A 14,647-nucleotide genomic window follows, 5' to 3' on the forward strand; every position below is an offset into this window, starting at 1 on the left:
CTCAACATCCAAGCCGTGAGGACTATCAAAAAGCGGAAGAGACGTAAGAGGGACACCTCATTCTAAGTACATAAGAACATAAGAATAGCCATACTGGGTCAGACCAATGGTCCATCTAGCCCAGTATCCTCCTTCCAACAGCGGCCAATCCAGGTCACAAGTACCTAGCAGAAACCCAAATAGTAGATACATTATATGCTACCAATCCCAGGGCTTCCCCCATGTCCATATGAATAACAGACTATGGACTTTTCCTCTAGAATTAGTCCAAATTTTTTAAAACCCAGATATAATAACCACTGTTACCACATCCTCAAGCAGCAAAGTTCCAGAGCTTTACTATTCCTTGGGTGCAAAAAATATTTCCTCCTATTTTAAAAATATTTCCATGTAATTTCAACGAGTTTCCTCTGGTCTTTGTACCAGTTCTATACCACTCAGAAGAGGGTAGGAAAACAGTCCAGTCTCCAGAGATCATAAGAACATAAGTGTTGCCATACAGGGACAGACCAAAAGTCCATCACACCCAGCATCCTGTTTCCAACAGTGGCCAATCCAGGTTACAAGTACTTGGCAAGATCCCAACAGTACAATACATTTTATGCTGCTTATCTTAGAAATAAGCAGTGGATTTTGCCCAAGTCCATCTTAATAATGACTTATAGACTTTTCTTTCAAGAAATTATCCAAACCTTATTTAAATCCCGCTAACTGCTTTTACCACATTCTCTGGCAATGAATTGCAGAGTTTAATTACACATTAAGTGAAGAAATATTTCCACCCAACTCATTATTTTATAGACCTCTATCATATCTCCCCTCAGCCGTCTTTTCTCTAAGCTGAACAGCCACAGCCACTTTAGCCTTTCCTCATAGGGACGTTGTCCCATCCCTATTATCATTTTTGTCACCCTTCTCTGTACCTTTTCTAATTCCACTATAACTTTTTTGAGATGCAGAGACCAGAATTGACACACATCATGGAGCGATTCAAAGGCATTATAATGTCCTCATGTTTGTTATCTAATCCTTTCTTAATACCTACTAACATTCTATTTGTTTTCTTAGCTACCACAGTACACTGAGCAGAGGGTTTCAATGTATCATCAGCGTTGACCAATAGATCCCTTGCATCACGCAGCGATAGTTCGTGTTCCTCTCTCCCACATGCATCACTTTGCACTTGCTCACATTAAACATCATCTGCCATTTGGATGCCCAGTCTCCCAGTCTTGTAAGGTCCTCTTGTAATTTTTCAAAATCCTCTTGTGATGTAACAACTTTGAATAACTTTGTGTCGTCAGCAAATTTAATTACCTTACTAGTTACTCCCATCGCTAGATCATTTGTAAATATGTTAAAAAGCAGCAATCCCAGCACAGACCCCTGCAGAACCCCACTATCTACCCTTCTCCATTGAGAATACTGACCATTTAATCCTACTCTCTTTAATCCACAATAGAACACTACCTCTTATCCCTATCCCATGACTCTCCAATTTTCTCAGGAGCCTTCATTAGGTACTTTGTCAAATGCTTTTTGAAAATCCAAATACACAATATCAACCGGCTCACTTTTATCCACATATTTGTTCATCCCTTCAAAGAAATCTAGTAGATTGGTGAGGCAAGATTTCCCTTCAGTAAATCCATGTTGGCTTTGTCTTATTAATCCATGCTTTTGAATATGCTCTGTAATTTTATTCTTTATAATAGTCTCTACCATTTTGCCCGGCACCGACGTCAGGCTCACAGGTCTATAACTTCCCAGATCCCCTCTGGAACCTTTTTAAAAGATCGGCGTTACATTTGCCACCCTCCAACCTTGAAGGTACCATGCTTGATTTTAAAGATAAATTGCATATTACTAACAATAGTTCTGGCAAGTTTATTTTTCAATTCTATCAGTACTCTAGGATGAATACCATCCAGTCCAAGGAATTTGCTACTCTTCAATTTGTCAAATTGTGCCATTACATCTTCCAAGTTTACAGAGATTTGATTCAGTTTTTCTGACTCATCAGCTCTAAATACCATTTTTGGCACCAGATGGTATCTCTCCCAAATCTTCCTCAGAAGACGAAGGACAAGAATTCATTTAATCTCTCCGCCATGGCTTTGTCTTCCTTGAGTGCCCCTTTTAGCCTTCGGTCATCTAGCAGTCCAACTGATTCCTTTGCTGGCCTCTTGCTTCTAATATACCTAAAAAGTTTTTAGTATGAGTTTTGATTCCAATGCAATCTTTTTTTTCAAAGTCACTCTTTGCCTTCTTTATCAATGCTTTGCATTTGACTTCCCATTCCTTATGCTGTTTCTTATTATTTTCAGTCTAATCCTTCTTCCATTTTCTGAAGGATTTTCTTTTAGCTCTAACAGCTTCCTTCACCTCACTTTTTCACCATGCCGCTGTTGTTTCACCTTCCTTCCTCCCTTTTTAATACATGGAAAATAACTGGCCTAGGCTTCCAGGATGGTATTTTTAAACAGAATATACGCATGATGTACATTTTTTTTACTTTTGCAGCTGCTGCTCCTCTTATTTTCCACAGTTCTTCTCATTTTATCATAGTCTCCTTTTTGAAAGTTAAATACTAACATATTGAATTTCCTGTGTGTACTTACTACAGAACTGATATCAAATTTCATATTATGATCACTGTTATCAAGCAGCCCCAGCACCATTATCTCCTGCAGCAGATCATGTGCTCCACTAAGGACTAGGTCTAGAGTTTTTTTTTCCTCTTGTTGGCTCCTGTACCAGCTGCTCCATAAAGTAGTCCTAGATTTCATCAAGGAATTTTACCTCCCTAGCATGCCCTGATGTTACATTTACCCACTCAATATCGGGGTAATTGAAATCACCCATTATTATTGTGTTGCCCAGTTTGTTAGCCTCCCTAATTTCTGGTAACATTTCTACATCCGTCTGTTCATCCTGGCCAGGTGGATGGTATTATACTCCTATCACTATCCTTTTCCCCTTTACACATGGAATTTCAATACGTAGAGATTCCAAGATGTGTTTTGTTTCCTGCAGAATGTTTAGTCTATATGATTCAAAGCCCTCCTTAACATACAATGCTACCCCCTCCACCAATTCAAAACACCCTATCACTATGATATAATTTGTACCCCGGTATGACAGTGTACCACTGGTTATCCTCCTTTCACCAGGTCTCAGAGATGCCTATATCATCTAATTTTTCATTTAGTGCAATATATTCTAACTCTCCCATCTTAGGCTTCTGGCATTTGCATATAAACATTTCAACCTACGTTTGTTGTTTCTATTTATATCTTGCTCAGCAGTTAACAGTGATAATTTGCAATGCTGAAAATCTGACTGCTTTTATTTACTACTGCAACCTCACTATCGGGATACCCTATTGATATCTTTGAAAGATAATTTGTTCTAAACCGCTTTTGAATGACTGTCGGCCTTCCCCCAGTTTCTAGTTTAAAAGCTGCTCTATCTCCTTTTTAAGTGCCAAAGCCAGCAGCCTAGTCCAACCCTGGTTAAGGTGGAGCCCATCATTCCGGAATAGACTCCCCTCTTCCCCAGAATGTTGCCCAGTTCCTTACAAATCTAAAACCCTCCTCCCTGCACCATTGCCTCATCCATGGATTGAGACTCCGGAGCTTGGGCCCTTTGTGTGGAACAGGAACCACTTCTGAAAATGCTACCCTAGAGGCTCTGGATTTGAGGTTTCTACCTTAGAGCCTAAATTTGGTTTATAGAACCTCCCTCCTACATTTTCCTATGTTATTGGTACCCACATGTACCAAGCCAGTTCCTCCCCAACACTATCTAAAATCCTAGCTAGGTGATGCGTGAGGTCTGCCACCTTTGCACCAAGCAGGCAAGTGACAAGGTTATCCTCATGTCCACCAGACACCCAGCTGTCTGCATGCCTAATAATCAAATCACTAACTAACAACATCCCTGTAGGCTTCCCCTATGTCTCCCTCAGCTCCTCCAAGTCTGCTACTCTAGCCTCAAGAGAACGGACTCATCTCTGAGAGCTAGGAGCTCTCTGCTTCGAGCATACACATACAATCTCTCACCAACTAGAAGATAATCATACATGTGACACTCAATGAAAAAGACTGGATAGCACCCCTCTCACTGCTGGACTGCTGTCTGCATCTTAGTATTATAAAGTTGTCTAATTAAAACTTCTTAAGATACTTTGGATATCAGATGAATATAAAGAGACTTAAGATTATATGGTATAATGTGTAATTTATTTAGTGTTTGCTTCACAGAAACTAATTAAATGTGGGAATGAAGACTGAACCCCCTCTCCCAACCCCATGGAGCTCTCTGTTTTGAGCAACTTTAGGTTCATGAAGAATCTGTTGACCTTGCCGCTCCCAATCTCATGAGACAGCAAAATCAACACGCTCTCTGAAGGTGGGAGGGGAAGGGGAAGATGTGCGTGAGACAGCGGCAGACTGGCTGTGGGGAAGTGGGATGTGAGAAAGGGAAAAACGGGAAAGACGATGCCTACACCTTTATAGAGGCCTGCAGCCCATCTACCAACACTTTTTAAAATTCCACTTTAATTTCAATTGCCTAAGAGACCTACATGTATCTACGGAAGCTTGCACTGTTTAATTTTCTTATTCTCCGGCATTTGACATATATCTTAATATCTAAATTTCATAAAAGGTATTATCTGCAACTATTTTGCTGACCTTTCTGTATGTTTTCAGACAATTAAGGACTCAGGCCTCATTCTGCCCCAGCCCCGCCCATTTTAGCCTCCCACCGTCTACGGATTGAGAAATCCTCTGGAAAGAGAACTTTCTCCTCTACTGTGCAGAAAAAGGGTCTAATGTGAAACCAGTGCACCCATCCTCTTTTGGAGTACTCAGATTTTGTATCATAATATTGTTCCATTGAAGAAAGTCAAAGGTGCACCTGGCAGACAGTCAAAATCTCAGTCAGGGTACTTATGTTGAAAACATTTTTATTGGTAAAAATCAATACACAAGATCCATACAAAGGAAACATATCCACAAAACAACAAGACAATTAGAATCCAAGTATGGAAATAAGAGCCTACCAAAACAGGATCAGTAAAAAAAAAAACAAATTTTATTCCAAAACAATCCTTCAACCCACCCTTCCCTATAAAAGAAATCTAACCTTACCACCTCCCTCTTCTTCCAACTTGAGGAAATTCCAGGAGACCTTGGTTCTTATAGTCTCCTGGAACATACAAAACATAACATATGCCTACCACAGAAATTTCCCCCATCCAATATCGGCAAAACAGCCAGATAAAAATCCTTGCCCTGACCTCAAGGAGTAGCCTAGTGATTAGTGCAGTGGACTTTGATCCTGGGGAACTGAGTTCGATTCCCACAGCAGCTCCTTGTGACTCTGGGCAAGTCACTTAACCCTCCATTGCCCCTGGTACAAAAACAAGTACCTGAATATATGTAAACCGCTTTGAATGTAGTTGCAAAACCTCAGAAAGGCGGTATATCAAGTCCCATTTCCCTTTCCCCTCCTTTGTCACCTGAGATCCAAGTTTGTTCAGCAAAAGGCTACAGTGTAAGGGAGATAAGTCCTTAAAATAAGATTCCCAAATACGTAAAAAACAAAAAAACGCCGAGTATACTTATGAGAAGCCAAGGCATCCCTAGCTTCCCAAACAGCCGATATGTTTATCTGATTCCTCCAACTCCAAAATTATGGGGAATCCATGGAAACCCAGGTTTGCATAATACATTTAAGACCCACAAGCCTGTTTCCAAATCAAAAAAATCTTCCCTTTCTCCCCGAGCTCCCAAGGTCTCATCTTAGCCAGCACACACACTAACGGTGTCAGAGACTGGTATTTGCAAAGACTGGTTTAAAAACTGCATCAAAGCTTTCAAGAAAGATTGGACCTTTGCACAACTCCAAAGAGAATGAAAGAATGTGCTTTCCGCAGCCTGACATTTAATACATTGAGCAGAAGACACCACCCCAACATGAAATAGTTGTAATTGAGAAATATAAGCTCTATGTAAGATTCTATAATATTGAGAAATATAAGCTCTATGTAAGATTCTATAATATGTTTCTTGCAGAATAGCACTCGCAATCACTTTGCAGAGCTAATAGCATGTACTAATTGTGCAATGGGTGACCCAAATCTTGATCCCTCACACCAACTCTAGGAATCTTGCCACCCGTATATTAAGCTCTTTGGAATACCCAATATGAACAGCGTCTCTTCAGGTATGGAGGCGAAAAAAAATTCTCAATCGCTCCCCAATTTAAAATCCCAACGCCTCTCCACTTAGACTTTGAACTTAATGTTTTAACTGACAATATGCAAACTGATTCCACCCCCATTCCCTGGTCCCCAAACCAATAAGATCATCTAAGGGTTTCAGATCCCCCGTCTGTGTAAGCACATGCTCCAAGAGTGAAGCCCCTGGCCTTCAATCTAACAGGATCTATTTTCCACCCCCAGCAAAAACTCTCAATTCCCCCGATTATGTAATTGATCAGTAACTGTCGGATCACTCCCCCCCAACTCCCAAACCAGAGACTTCCACATCTCCTATAACAGTCTAAGAAGCATGTTCTGTCCCCAAGACGTTGGTAGAATTTTATAGGACACCTGTAACAAAGCGAATGCTACATACCTGTAGAAGGTATTCTCCGAGGACAGCAGGCTGATTGTTCTCACTGATGGGTGACGTCCACGGCAGCCCCTCCAATCGGAAACTTCACTAGCAAAGTCCTTTGCTAGCCCTCGCGCGCCCGCGCGCACCGCGCATGCGCGGCCGTCTTCCCGCCCGAAACCGGCTCGAGCCGGCCAGTCCAGTATGTAGCAAGACAATACACTTCAAGGGAAGACACAACTCCAAAGGGGAGGCGGGCGGGTTTGTGAGAACAATCAGCCTGCTGTCCTCGGAGAATACCTTCTACAGGTATGTAGCATTCGCTTTCTCCGAGGACAAGCAGGCTGCTTGTTCTCACTGATGGGGTATCCCTAGCCCCCAGGCTCACTCAAAACAACAACCGTGGTCAATTGGGCCTCGCAACGGCGAGGACATAACTGAGATTGACCTAAAAAATTTACCAACTAACTGAGAGTGCAGCCTGGAACAGAACAAACAGGGCCCTCGGGGGGTGGAGTTGGATCCTAGAGCCCAAACAGGTTCTGAAGAACTGACTGCCCGAACCGACTGTCGCGTCGGGTATCCTGCTGCAGGCAGTAATGAGATGTGAATGTGTGGACAGATGACCACGTCGCAGCTTTGCAAATTTCTTCAATGGAGGCTGACTTCAAGTGGGCTACCGACGCAGCCATGGCTCTAACATTATGAGCCGTGACATGACCCTCAAGAGCCAGCCCCGCCTGGGCGTAAGTGAAGGAAATGCAATCTGCTAGCCAATTGGATATGGTGCGTTTCCCTACAGCCACTCCCCTCCTATTGGGGTCAAAAGAAACAAACAATTGGGCGGACTGTCTGGTGGGCTGTGTCCGCTCCAGGTAGAAGGCCAATGCTCTCTTGCAGTCCAATGTGTGTGCAGCTGACGTTCAGCAGGGCAGGAATGAGGACGGGGAAAGAATGTTGGCAAGACAATTGACTGGGTCAGATGGAACTCCGACACGACCTTTGGCAGAAACTTAGGGTGAGTGCGGAGGACTACTCTGTTGTGATGAAATTTGATGTAAGGGGCCTGGGCTACCAGGGCCTGAAGCTCACTGACTCTACGAGCCGAAGTAACTGCCACCAAGAAAATGACCTTCCAGGTCAAGTACTTCGGATGGCAGGAATTCAGTGGCTCAAAAGGAGGTTTCATCAGCTGGGTGAGAACGACATTGAGATCCCATGACACTGTAGGAGGCTTGACAGGGGGCTTTGACAAAAGCAAACCTCTCATGAAGCGAACAACTAAAGGCTGTCCTGAGATCGGCTTACCTTCCACTTGGTAATGGTATGCACTGATTGCACTAAGGTGAACCCTTACGGAGTTGGTCTTAAGACCAGACTCAGACAAGTGCAGAAGGTATTCAAGCAGGGTCTGTGTAGGACAAGAGCGAGGATCTAGGGCCTTGCTGTCACACCAGACGGCAAACCTCCTCCAATGAAAGAAGTAACTTCTCTTGGTGGAGTCTTTCCTGGAAGCAAGCAAGATACGGGAGACACCCTCTGGCAGACCCAAAGAGGCAAAATCTACGCCCTCAACATCCAGGCCGTGAGAGCCAGAGACTGGAGGTTGGGATGCAGAAGGGCCCCTTCGTCCTGCGTGATGAGGGTCGGAAAACACTCCAATCTCCACGGTTCTTCGGAGGATAACTCCAGAAGAAGAGGGAACCAGATCTGACGCGGCCAAAAAGGAGCGATCAGAATCATGGTGCCTCGGTCTTGCTTGAGTTTCAACAAAGTCTTCCCCACCAGAGGGATGGGAGGATAAGCATACAGCAGTCCCTCCTCCCAATCCAGGAGGAAGGCATCCGACGCCAGTCTGCCGTGGGCCTGAAGCCTGGAACAGAACTGAGGGACCTTGTGGTTCACTTGAGATGCGAAGAGATCCACCAGGGGGGTGCCCCACGCCTGGAAGATCTGTCGCACCACACTGGGATTGAGCGACCACTCGTGAGGTTGCATAATCCTGCTCAACCTGTCGGCCAGACTGTTGTTTACGCCTGCCAGATATGTGGCTTGGAGTACCATGCCTTGACGGCGAGCCCAGAGCCACATGCTGACGGCTTCCTGACACAGGGGGCGAGATCCGGTGCCCCCCTGCTTGTTGACATAGTACATGGCAACCTGATTGTCTGTCTGAATTTGGATAATTTGGTGGGACAGCCGATCTCTGAAAGCCTTCAGAGCGTTCCAGATCGCTCGCAACTCCAGAAGATTGATCTGTAGATCGCTTTCTTGGAGGGACCACCTTCCTTGGGTGTGAAGCCCATCGACATGAGCTCCCCATCCCAGGAGAGACGCATCCGTGGTCAGCACTTTTTGTGGCTGAGGAATTTGGAAGGGACGTCCCAGAGTCAAATTGGAGCAAATCGTCCACCAATACAGGGATTCGAGAAAACTCGTGGACAGGTGGATCACGTCCTCTAGTCCCCCAGCGGCCTGATACCACTGGGAGGCTAGGGTCCATTGAGCAGATCTCATGTGAAGGCGGGCCATGGGAGTCACATGAACTGTGGAGGCCATGTGGCCCAACAATCTCAACATCTGCCGAGCTGTGATCTGCTGGGACGCTCGCACCCGCGAGACGAGGGACAACAAGTTGTTGGCCCTCGCCTCTGGGAGATAGGCGCGAGCCGTCTGAGAATCCAGCAGGGCTCCGATGAATTCGAGTTTCTGCACTGGGAGAAGATGGGACTTTGGGTAATTTATCACAAACCCCAGTAGCTCCAGGAGGCGAATAGTCATCTGCATGGACTGCAGGGCTCCTGCCTCGGATGTGTTCTTCACCAGCCAATCGTCGAGATATGGGAACACGTGCACCCCCAGCCTGCGAAGCGCCGCTGCTACCACAGCTAGGCACTTTGTGAACACCCTGGGCGCGGAGGCGAGCCCAAAGGGTAGCACACAGTACTGGAAGTGGCGTGTGCCCAGCTGAAATCGCAGATACTGTCTGTGAGCTGGCAGTATCGGGATGTGTGTGTAGGCATCCTTCAAGTCCAGAGAGCATAGCCAATCGTTTTGCTGAATCATGGGGAGAAGGGTGCCCAGGGAAAGCATCCTGAACTTTTCTTTTACGAGATATTTGTTCAGGGCCCTTAGGTCTAGGATGGGACGCATCCCCCCTGTTTTCTTTTCCACAAGGAAGTACCTGGAATAGAATCCCAGCCCTTCTTGCCCGGATGGCACGGGCTCGACCGCATTGGCGCTGAGAAGGGCGGAGAGTTCCTCTGCAAGTACCTGCTTGTGCTGGAAGCTGTAGGACTGAGCTCCCGGAGGACAATTTGGAGGTTTTGAGGCCAAATTGAGGGTGTATCCTTGCCGGACTATTTGGAGAACCCACTGATCGGAGGTTATGAGAGGCCACCTTTGGTGAAAAGCTTTCAACCTCCCTCCGACAGGCAGGTCGCCCGGCACTGACACTTGGATGTCGGCTATGCTCTGCTGGAGCCAGTCAAAAGCTCGCCCCTTGCTTTTGCTGGGGAGCCGCGGGGCCTTGCTGAGTCGCACGCTGCTGACGAGAGCGAGCGCGCTGGGGCTTAGCCTGGGCCGCAGGCTGTCGGGAAGGAGGATTGTACCTACGCTTGCCAGAAGTATAGGGAACAGTCTTCCTTCCCCCGAAAAATCGTCTACCTGTAGAGGTAGAAGCTGAAGGCTGCCGGCGGGCGAACTTGTCGAATGCGGTGTCCCGCTGGTGGAGAGACTCTACCACCTGTTCGACTTTTTCGCCAAAAATGTTATCCGCACGGCAAGGCGAGTCCGCAATCCGCTGCTGGAGTCTATTCTCCAGGTCGGCGGCACGCAGCCATGAGAGCCTGCGCATCACCACACCTTGAGCAGCGGCCCTGGACGCAACATCAAAAGTGTCATAAACTCCTCTGGCCAGGAATTTTCTGCACGCCTTCAGCTGCCTGACCACCTCCTGAAAAGGCTTGGCTTGCTCAGGGGGAAGAGCATCAACCAAGCCCGCCAACTGCCGCACATTGTTCCGCATGTGTATGCTCGTGTAGAGCTGGTAGGACTGGATCTTGGACACGAGCAGAGAGGAATGGTAGGCCTTCCTCCCAAAGGAGTCTAAGGTTCTAGCGTCCTTGCCCGGGGGCGCCGAAGCATGTTCCCTAGAACTCTTAGCCTTCTTTAGGGCCAAATCCACAACTCCAGAGTCATGAGGCAACTGAGTGCGCATCAGCTCTGGGTCCCCATGGATCCGGTACTGGGACTCGATCTTCTTGGGAATGTGGGGATTAGTTAATGGCTTGGTCCAGTTCGCAAGCAATGTCTTCTTCAGGACATGGTGCAAGGGAACAGTGGACGCTTCCTTAGGTGGAGAAGGATAGTCCAGGAGCTCAAACATTTCAGCCCTGGGCTCGTCCTCCACAACCACCGGGAAGGGGATGGCCGTAGACATCTCCCGGACAAAGGAAGCGAAAGACAGACTCTCGGGAGGAGAAAGCTGTCTCTCAGGAGAGGGAGTGGGATCAGACGGAAGACCCTCAGACTCCTCGTCAGAGAAATATCTGGGATCTTCCTCTTCCTCCCACGAGGCCTCACCCTCGGTGTCAGACACAAGTTCCCGGACCTGTGTCTGCAACCTCACCCTGCTCGACTCCGTGGAACCCCGTCCACGATGGGGGCGTCGAGAGGTAGACTCCCTTGCCCGCATCGGCGAAGCTCCCTCCGCCGACGTGGTCGGGGAGCCTTCCTGGGAGGTGGCCGCGGTCGGCACCGCACGCGGTACCGACGTCGGGGACCTCAACCTGGGCGATGGGCCAGCCGGCGCCACGCTCGACGGTACCGGAGGCGCAAGCACCGCCGGTACCGGAGGGGTAGGGCGCAACAGCTCTCCCAGAATCTCTGGGAGAACGGCCCGGAGGCTCTCGTTTAGAGTGGCTGCAGAGAAAGGCTGAGAGGTCGATGCAGGCGTCGACGTCAGTACCTGTTCCGGGCGTGGAGGCTGTTCCGGGCTGTCCAGAGCGGAGCGCATCGACACCTCCTGAACAGAGGGTGAGCGGTCCTCTCGGTGCCGATGCCTGCTGGGTGCCGAATCCCTCGGCGACCCAGAGCTCTCGGTGCCGACACGGGGAGGAGACCGGTGTCGATGCTTCTTCGATTTCTTCCGAAGCATGTCACCGGAGCTCCCCGGCACCGACGAGGAGGACGTCGAATCCATCCGTCGCTTCCTCGGGGCCGAGACTGAAGAAGGTCGATCTCGGGGGGGCTGTACCGCAGGAGGACTCAGGGTAGGCGGAGACCCACCCGAGGGCTCACCGCCACCAGCAGGGGAATGGACAGCCCTCACCTGCACTCCACCCGATGCACCACCGTCCGACGACATCAGCAGACGAGGTCCTGGTACCACCGACGTCGATGCAGCTATCCGATGTCTCGGCGCCGATGCAGAGGCCCGATGCCTCGATGCACTCGATGCAGGGGCGGCCGAGGAAGATGGTCTGGACGCTGACGACGTCGATGCACTCGAAGATCCCGGTGCCGATGCCGACGAAGAGCCCGAGAACAACACGTTCCACTGGGCTAGTCTCGCTACCTGAGTCCGCCTTTGAAGCAGGGAACACAGACTGCAGTTCTGAGGGCGGTGCTCGGCCCCCAGACACTGAAGACACGACGAGTGTCGATCAGTGAGCGAGATAACCCGGGCGCACTGGGTGCACTTCTTGAAGCCGCTGGAAGGCTTCGATGTCATGGGCGGAAAAATCACGCCGGCGAAATCAAAAGCCGAAATGGCGAAATTTGAAGCACCAAAATTTAGAGGGAGAAAAATCTCGACCGAGGCCGAAAAGAGGCCTACCCCGACGACGAAAGAAAACTTACCGGGGCAAAAAGCTGGAAGTACGGGGAGGATTTACACGAAACCCGGCGGGGGGTTTCCGGAGCATTTCCCGACTAAGAGAAAACTTTCCCGAAGGAAAAAAACACGCTCAAAATAAATTGGACGCGCGAGGTCGACTTTCCGGGGCTCGACACGGCGAAAACACGACCGTACCGAGTGCGGACAAAAGAAGACTGGCCGGCTCGAGCCGGTTTCGGGCGGGAAGACGGCCGCGCATGCGCGGTGCGCGCGGGCGCGCGAGGGCTAGCAAAGGACTTTGCTAGTGAAGTTTCCGATTGGAGGGGCTGCCGTGGACGTCACCCATCAGTGAGAACAAGCAGCCTGCTTGTCCTCGGAGAATGAACTGAAGTGGTATGGCGAAAAGAAGGCAGCCTCATATGAATATAGTGTATGATTCTGCCCTTGGTATAACCAATCACAGATGTTCAATATACATCCTAATGTTAGGAAGCCCAAGTCCCTCCTCCCTCAGAGCCTCAGTCAGGGTACCTTTTTACTGCTGGGTACTAGACCTCATTGTTGACAGACACCTCAGGTAAGCTTTCTCCTCCAGTGCACGTGAAATAGGCATCAGAGCATCTAACACTAATGACCCAGGGATTTAGGCAAGTGGCCATATTTACTATCAAGAAAAAAAAAAAAGCTCCACTATTACAGAACCAGCTACAAAATACAGCATTGTGTGCTTTTAATCTTTCCCTGAATTGATTAATAAACACAACTTGTCAGGAAGTAGAAGCTGGACTTCTGTCTTCTTGTAACCTAATCAGGAAATCAATACAAATACATTCACAAAGAGTACACTGATGTGAACAAATAGAAAATAATCCCTTACCTCATGATTATAATCTAGAACTCCTTTCAAAATTTTCTTTAAATTGCTGATCTATTAGGGGGGAAAAAGAAGAATGAAAGCCAATTGATTACCCATCAATGAATTTAAAGAAGTAGAACTATATACATTTCACAAAATATTAATCTCTGTTTTTCTTTCATTTGCCTTTTGTGTAATCTGTTTTATAACTGTCCTATGTACAAGAGGCTTTGTAAGAAGAGCTTTCAAACATTTAAAACACCGACTCAGGAATTAAATAAAAACAAGACAAAATGGAGACATCCATGAATTAATTTCACTCTTTCAAATAATTTATTAGAACTGTTACTTTTATGAGAGAATTTGGGATCAAAATTCAGAAAACAATTTCTAGTACCTTAAATCCTTTAAGAGGCAATTTCAAACCACTTGCGGAACTTGAAAGTATTACCGGAGGACTTCTAAAATCTAAAAAGGAAGTATTTATTCCCACTTGCATCTCCTTTTTGTGCAGGTATTTTTTAGCTACAACAACATGCATTTGAAAATTCAAAAGTGCACATGGTGCTGCAGTCCCTGCCCTTACACCCCATCTTTGAGCAATGCAAGTAAAAAAAGAATACCAAGTAAACAAAAAAACAAATTCTTGGAATCACTGTAGATCGAAATTCCATGTGTAAAGGGGAAAAGGATAGTGATAGGAGTATAATACCATCCACCTGGCCAGGATGAACAGACAGATGCAGAAAGGGGATGGGAAGACTTCCCTATGAGAAAAGGCTAAAGCGGCTAGGGTTCTTCAGCTTGGAGAAAAGGCAGCTGAGGGGAGATATGATAGAGGTCTATAAAATAATGAGTGGAGTTGAACGGGTAGATGTGAAGCATCTGTTTACGCTTTCCAAAAATACTAGGACTAGGGGGCATGCGATGAAGCTACAGTGTAGTAAATTTAAAACGAATCAGAGAAAATGTTTCTTCACTCAACGTGTAATTAAACTCTGGAATTCGTTGTCAGAAAATGTGGTAAAGGGGGTAGCTTAGCGGAGTTTAAAAAGGGTTTGGACGGTTTCCTAAAGGAAAAGTCCATAGACCATTATTAAACGGACTTGGGGAAAATCCACTATTTCTGGGATAAGCAATATAAAATGTTTTGTACTTTTTTAGCAGATTAAGGCAAGATTTCCCTTGACTGAATCCATGTTGACTCTGTAAACGTCTTCACACTCTTCTACTTTTTTCACATTATGCTGTTTAAAAACACAAATATGCACTGTTCAGAGTGTATATCAAGAGTCGTCCCAGTATTTATCAGACTGTTTTCATTAT

General features: G+C 47.0%; 1 protein-coding gene across 2 annotated transcripts in view; it reads right to left on the reverse strand.

Moving 5' to 3' along the window:
- HOOK3 (hook microtubule tethering protein 3) overlaps nt 1-14,647 on the reverse strand; it is a 253,534-nt gene that overhangs the window by 162,261 nt on the left and 76,626 nt on the right. For both annotated transcript variants that reach the window (XM_030194473.1, XM_030194474.1), the window contains exon 4: nt 13,343-13,393. In XM_030194473.1, the coding sequence (XP_030050333.1) occupies nt 13,343-13,393 (51 nt within the window). The remainder of the gene's footprint in view (nt 1-13,342; nt 13,394-14,647) is intronic.

The sequence above is a fragment of the Microcaecilia unicolor genome, chromosome 2 (genome assembly GCF_901765095.1).
Source record: "Microcaecilia unicolor chromosome 2, aMicUni1.1, whole genome shotgun sequence".
NCBI lineage: Eukaryota > Metazoa > Chordata > Amphibia > Gymnophiona > Siphonopidae > Microcaecilia > Microcaecilia unicolor.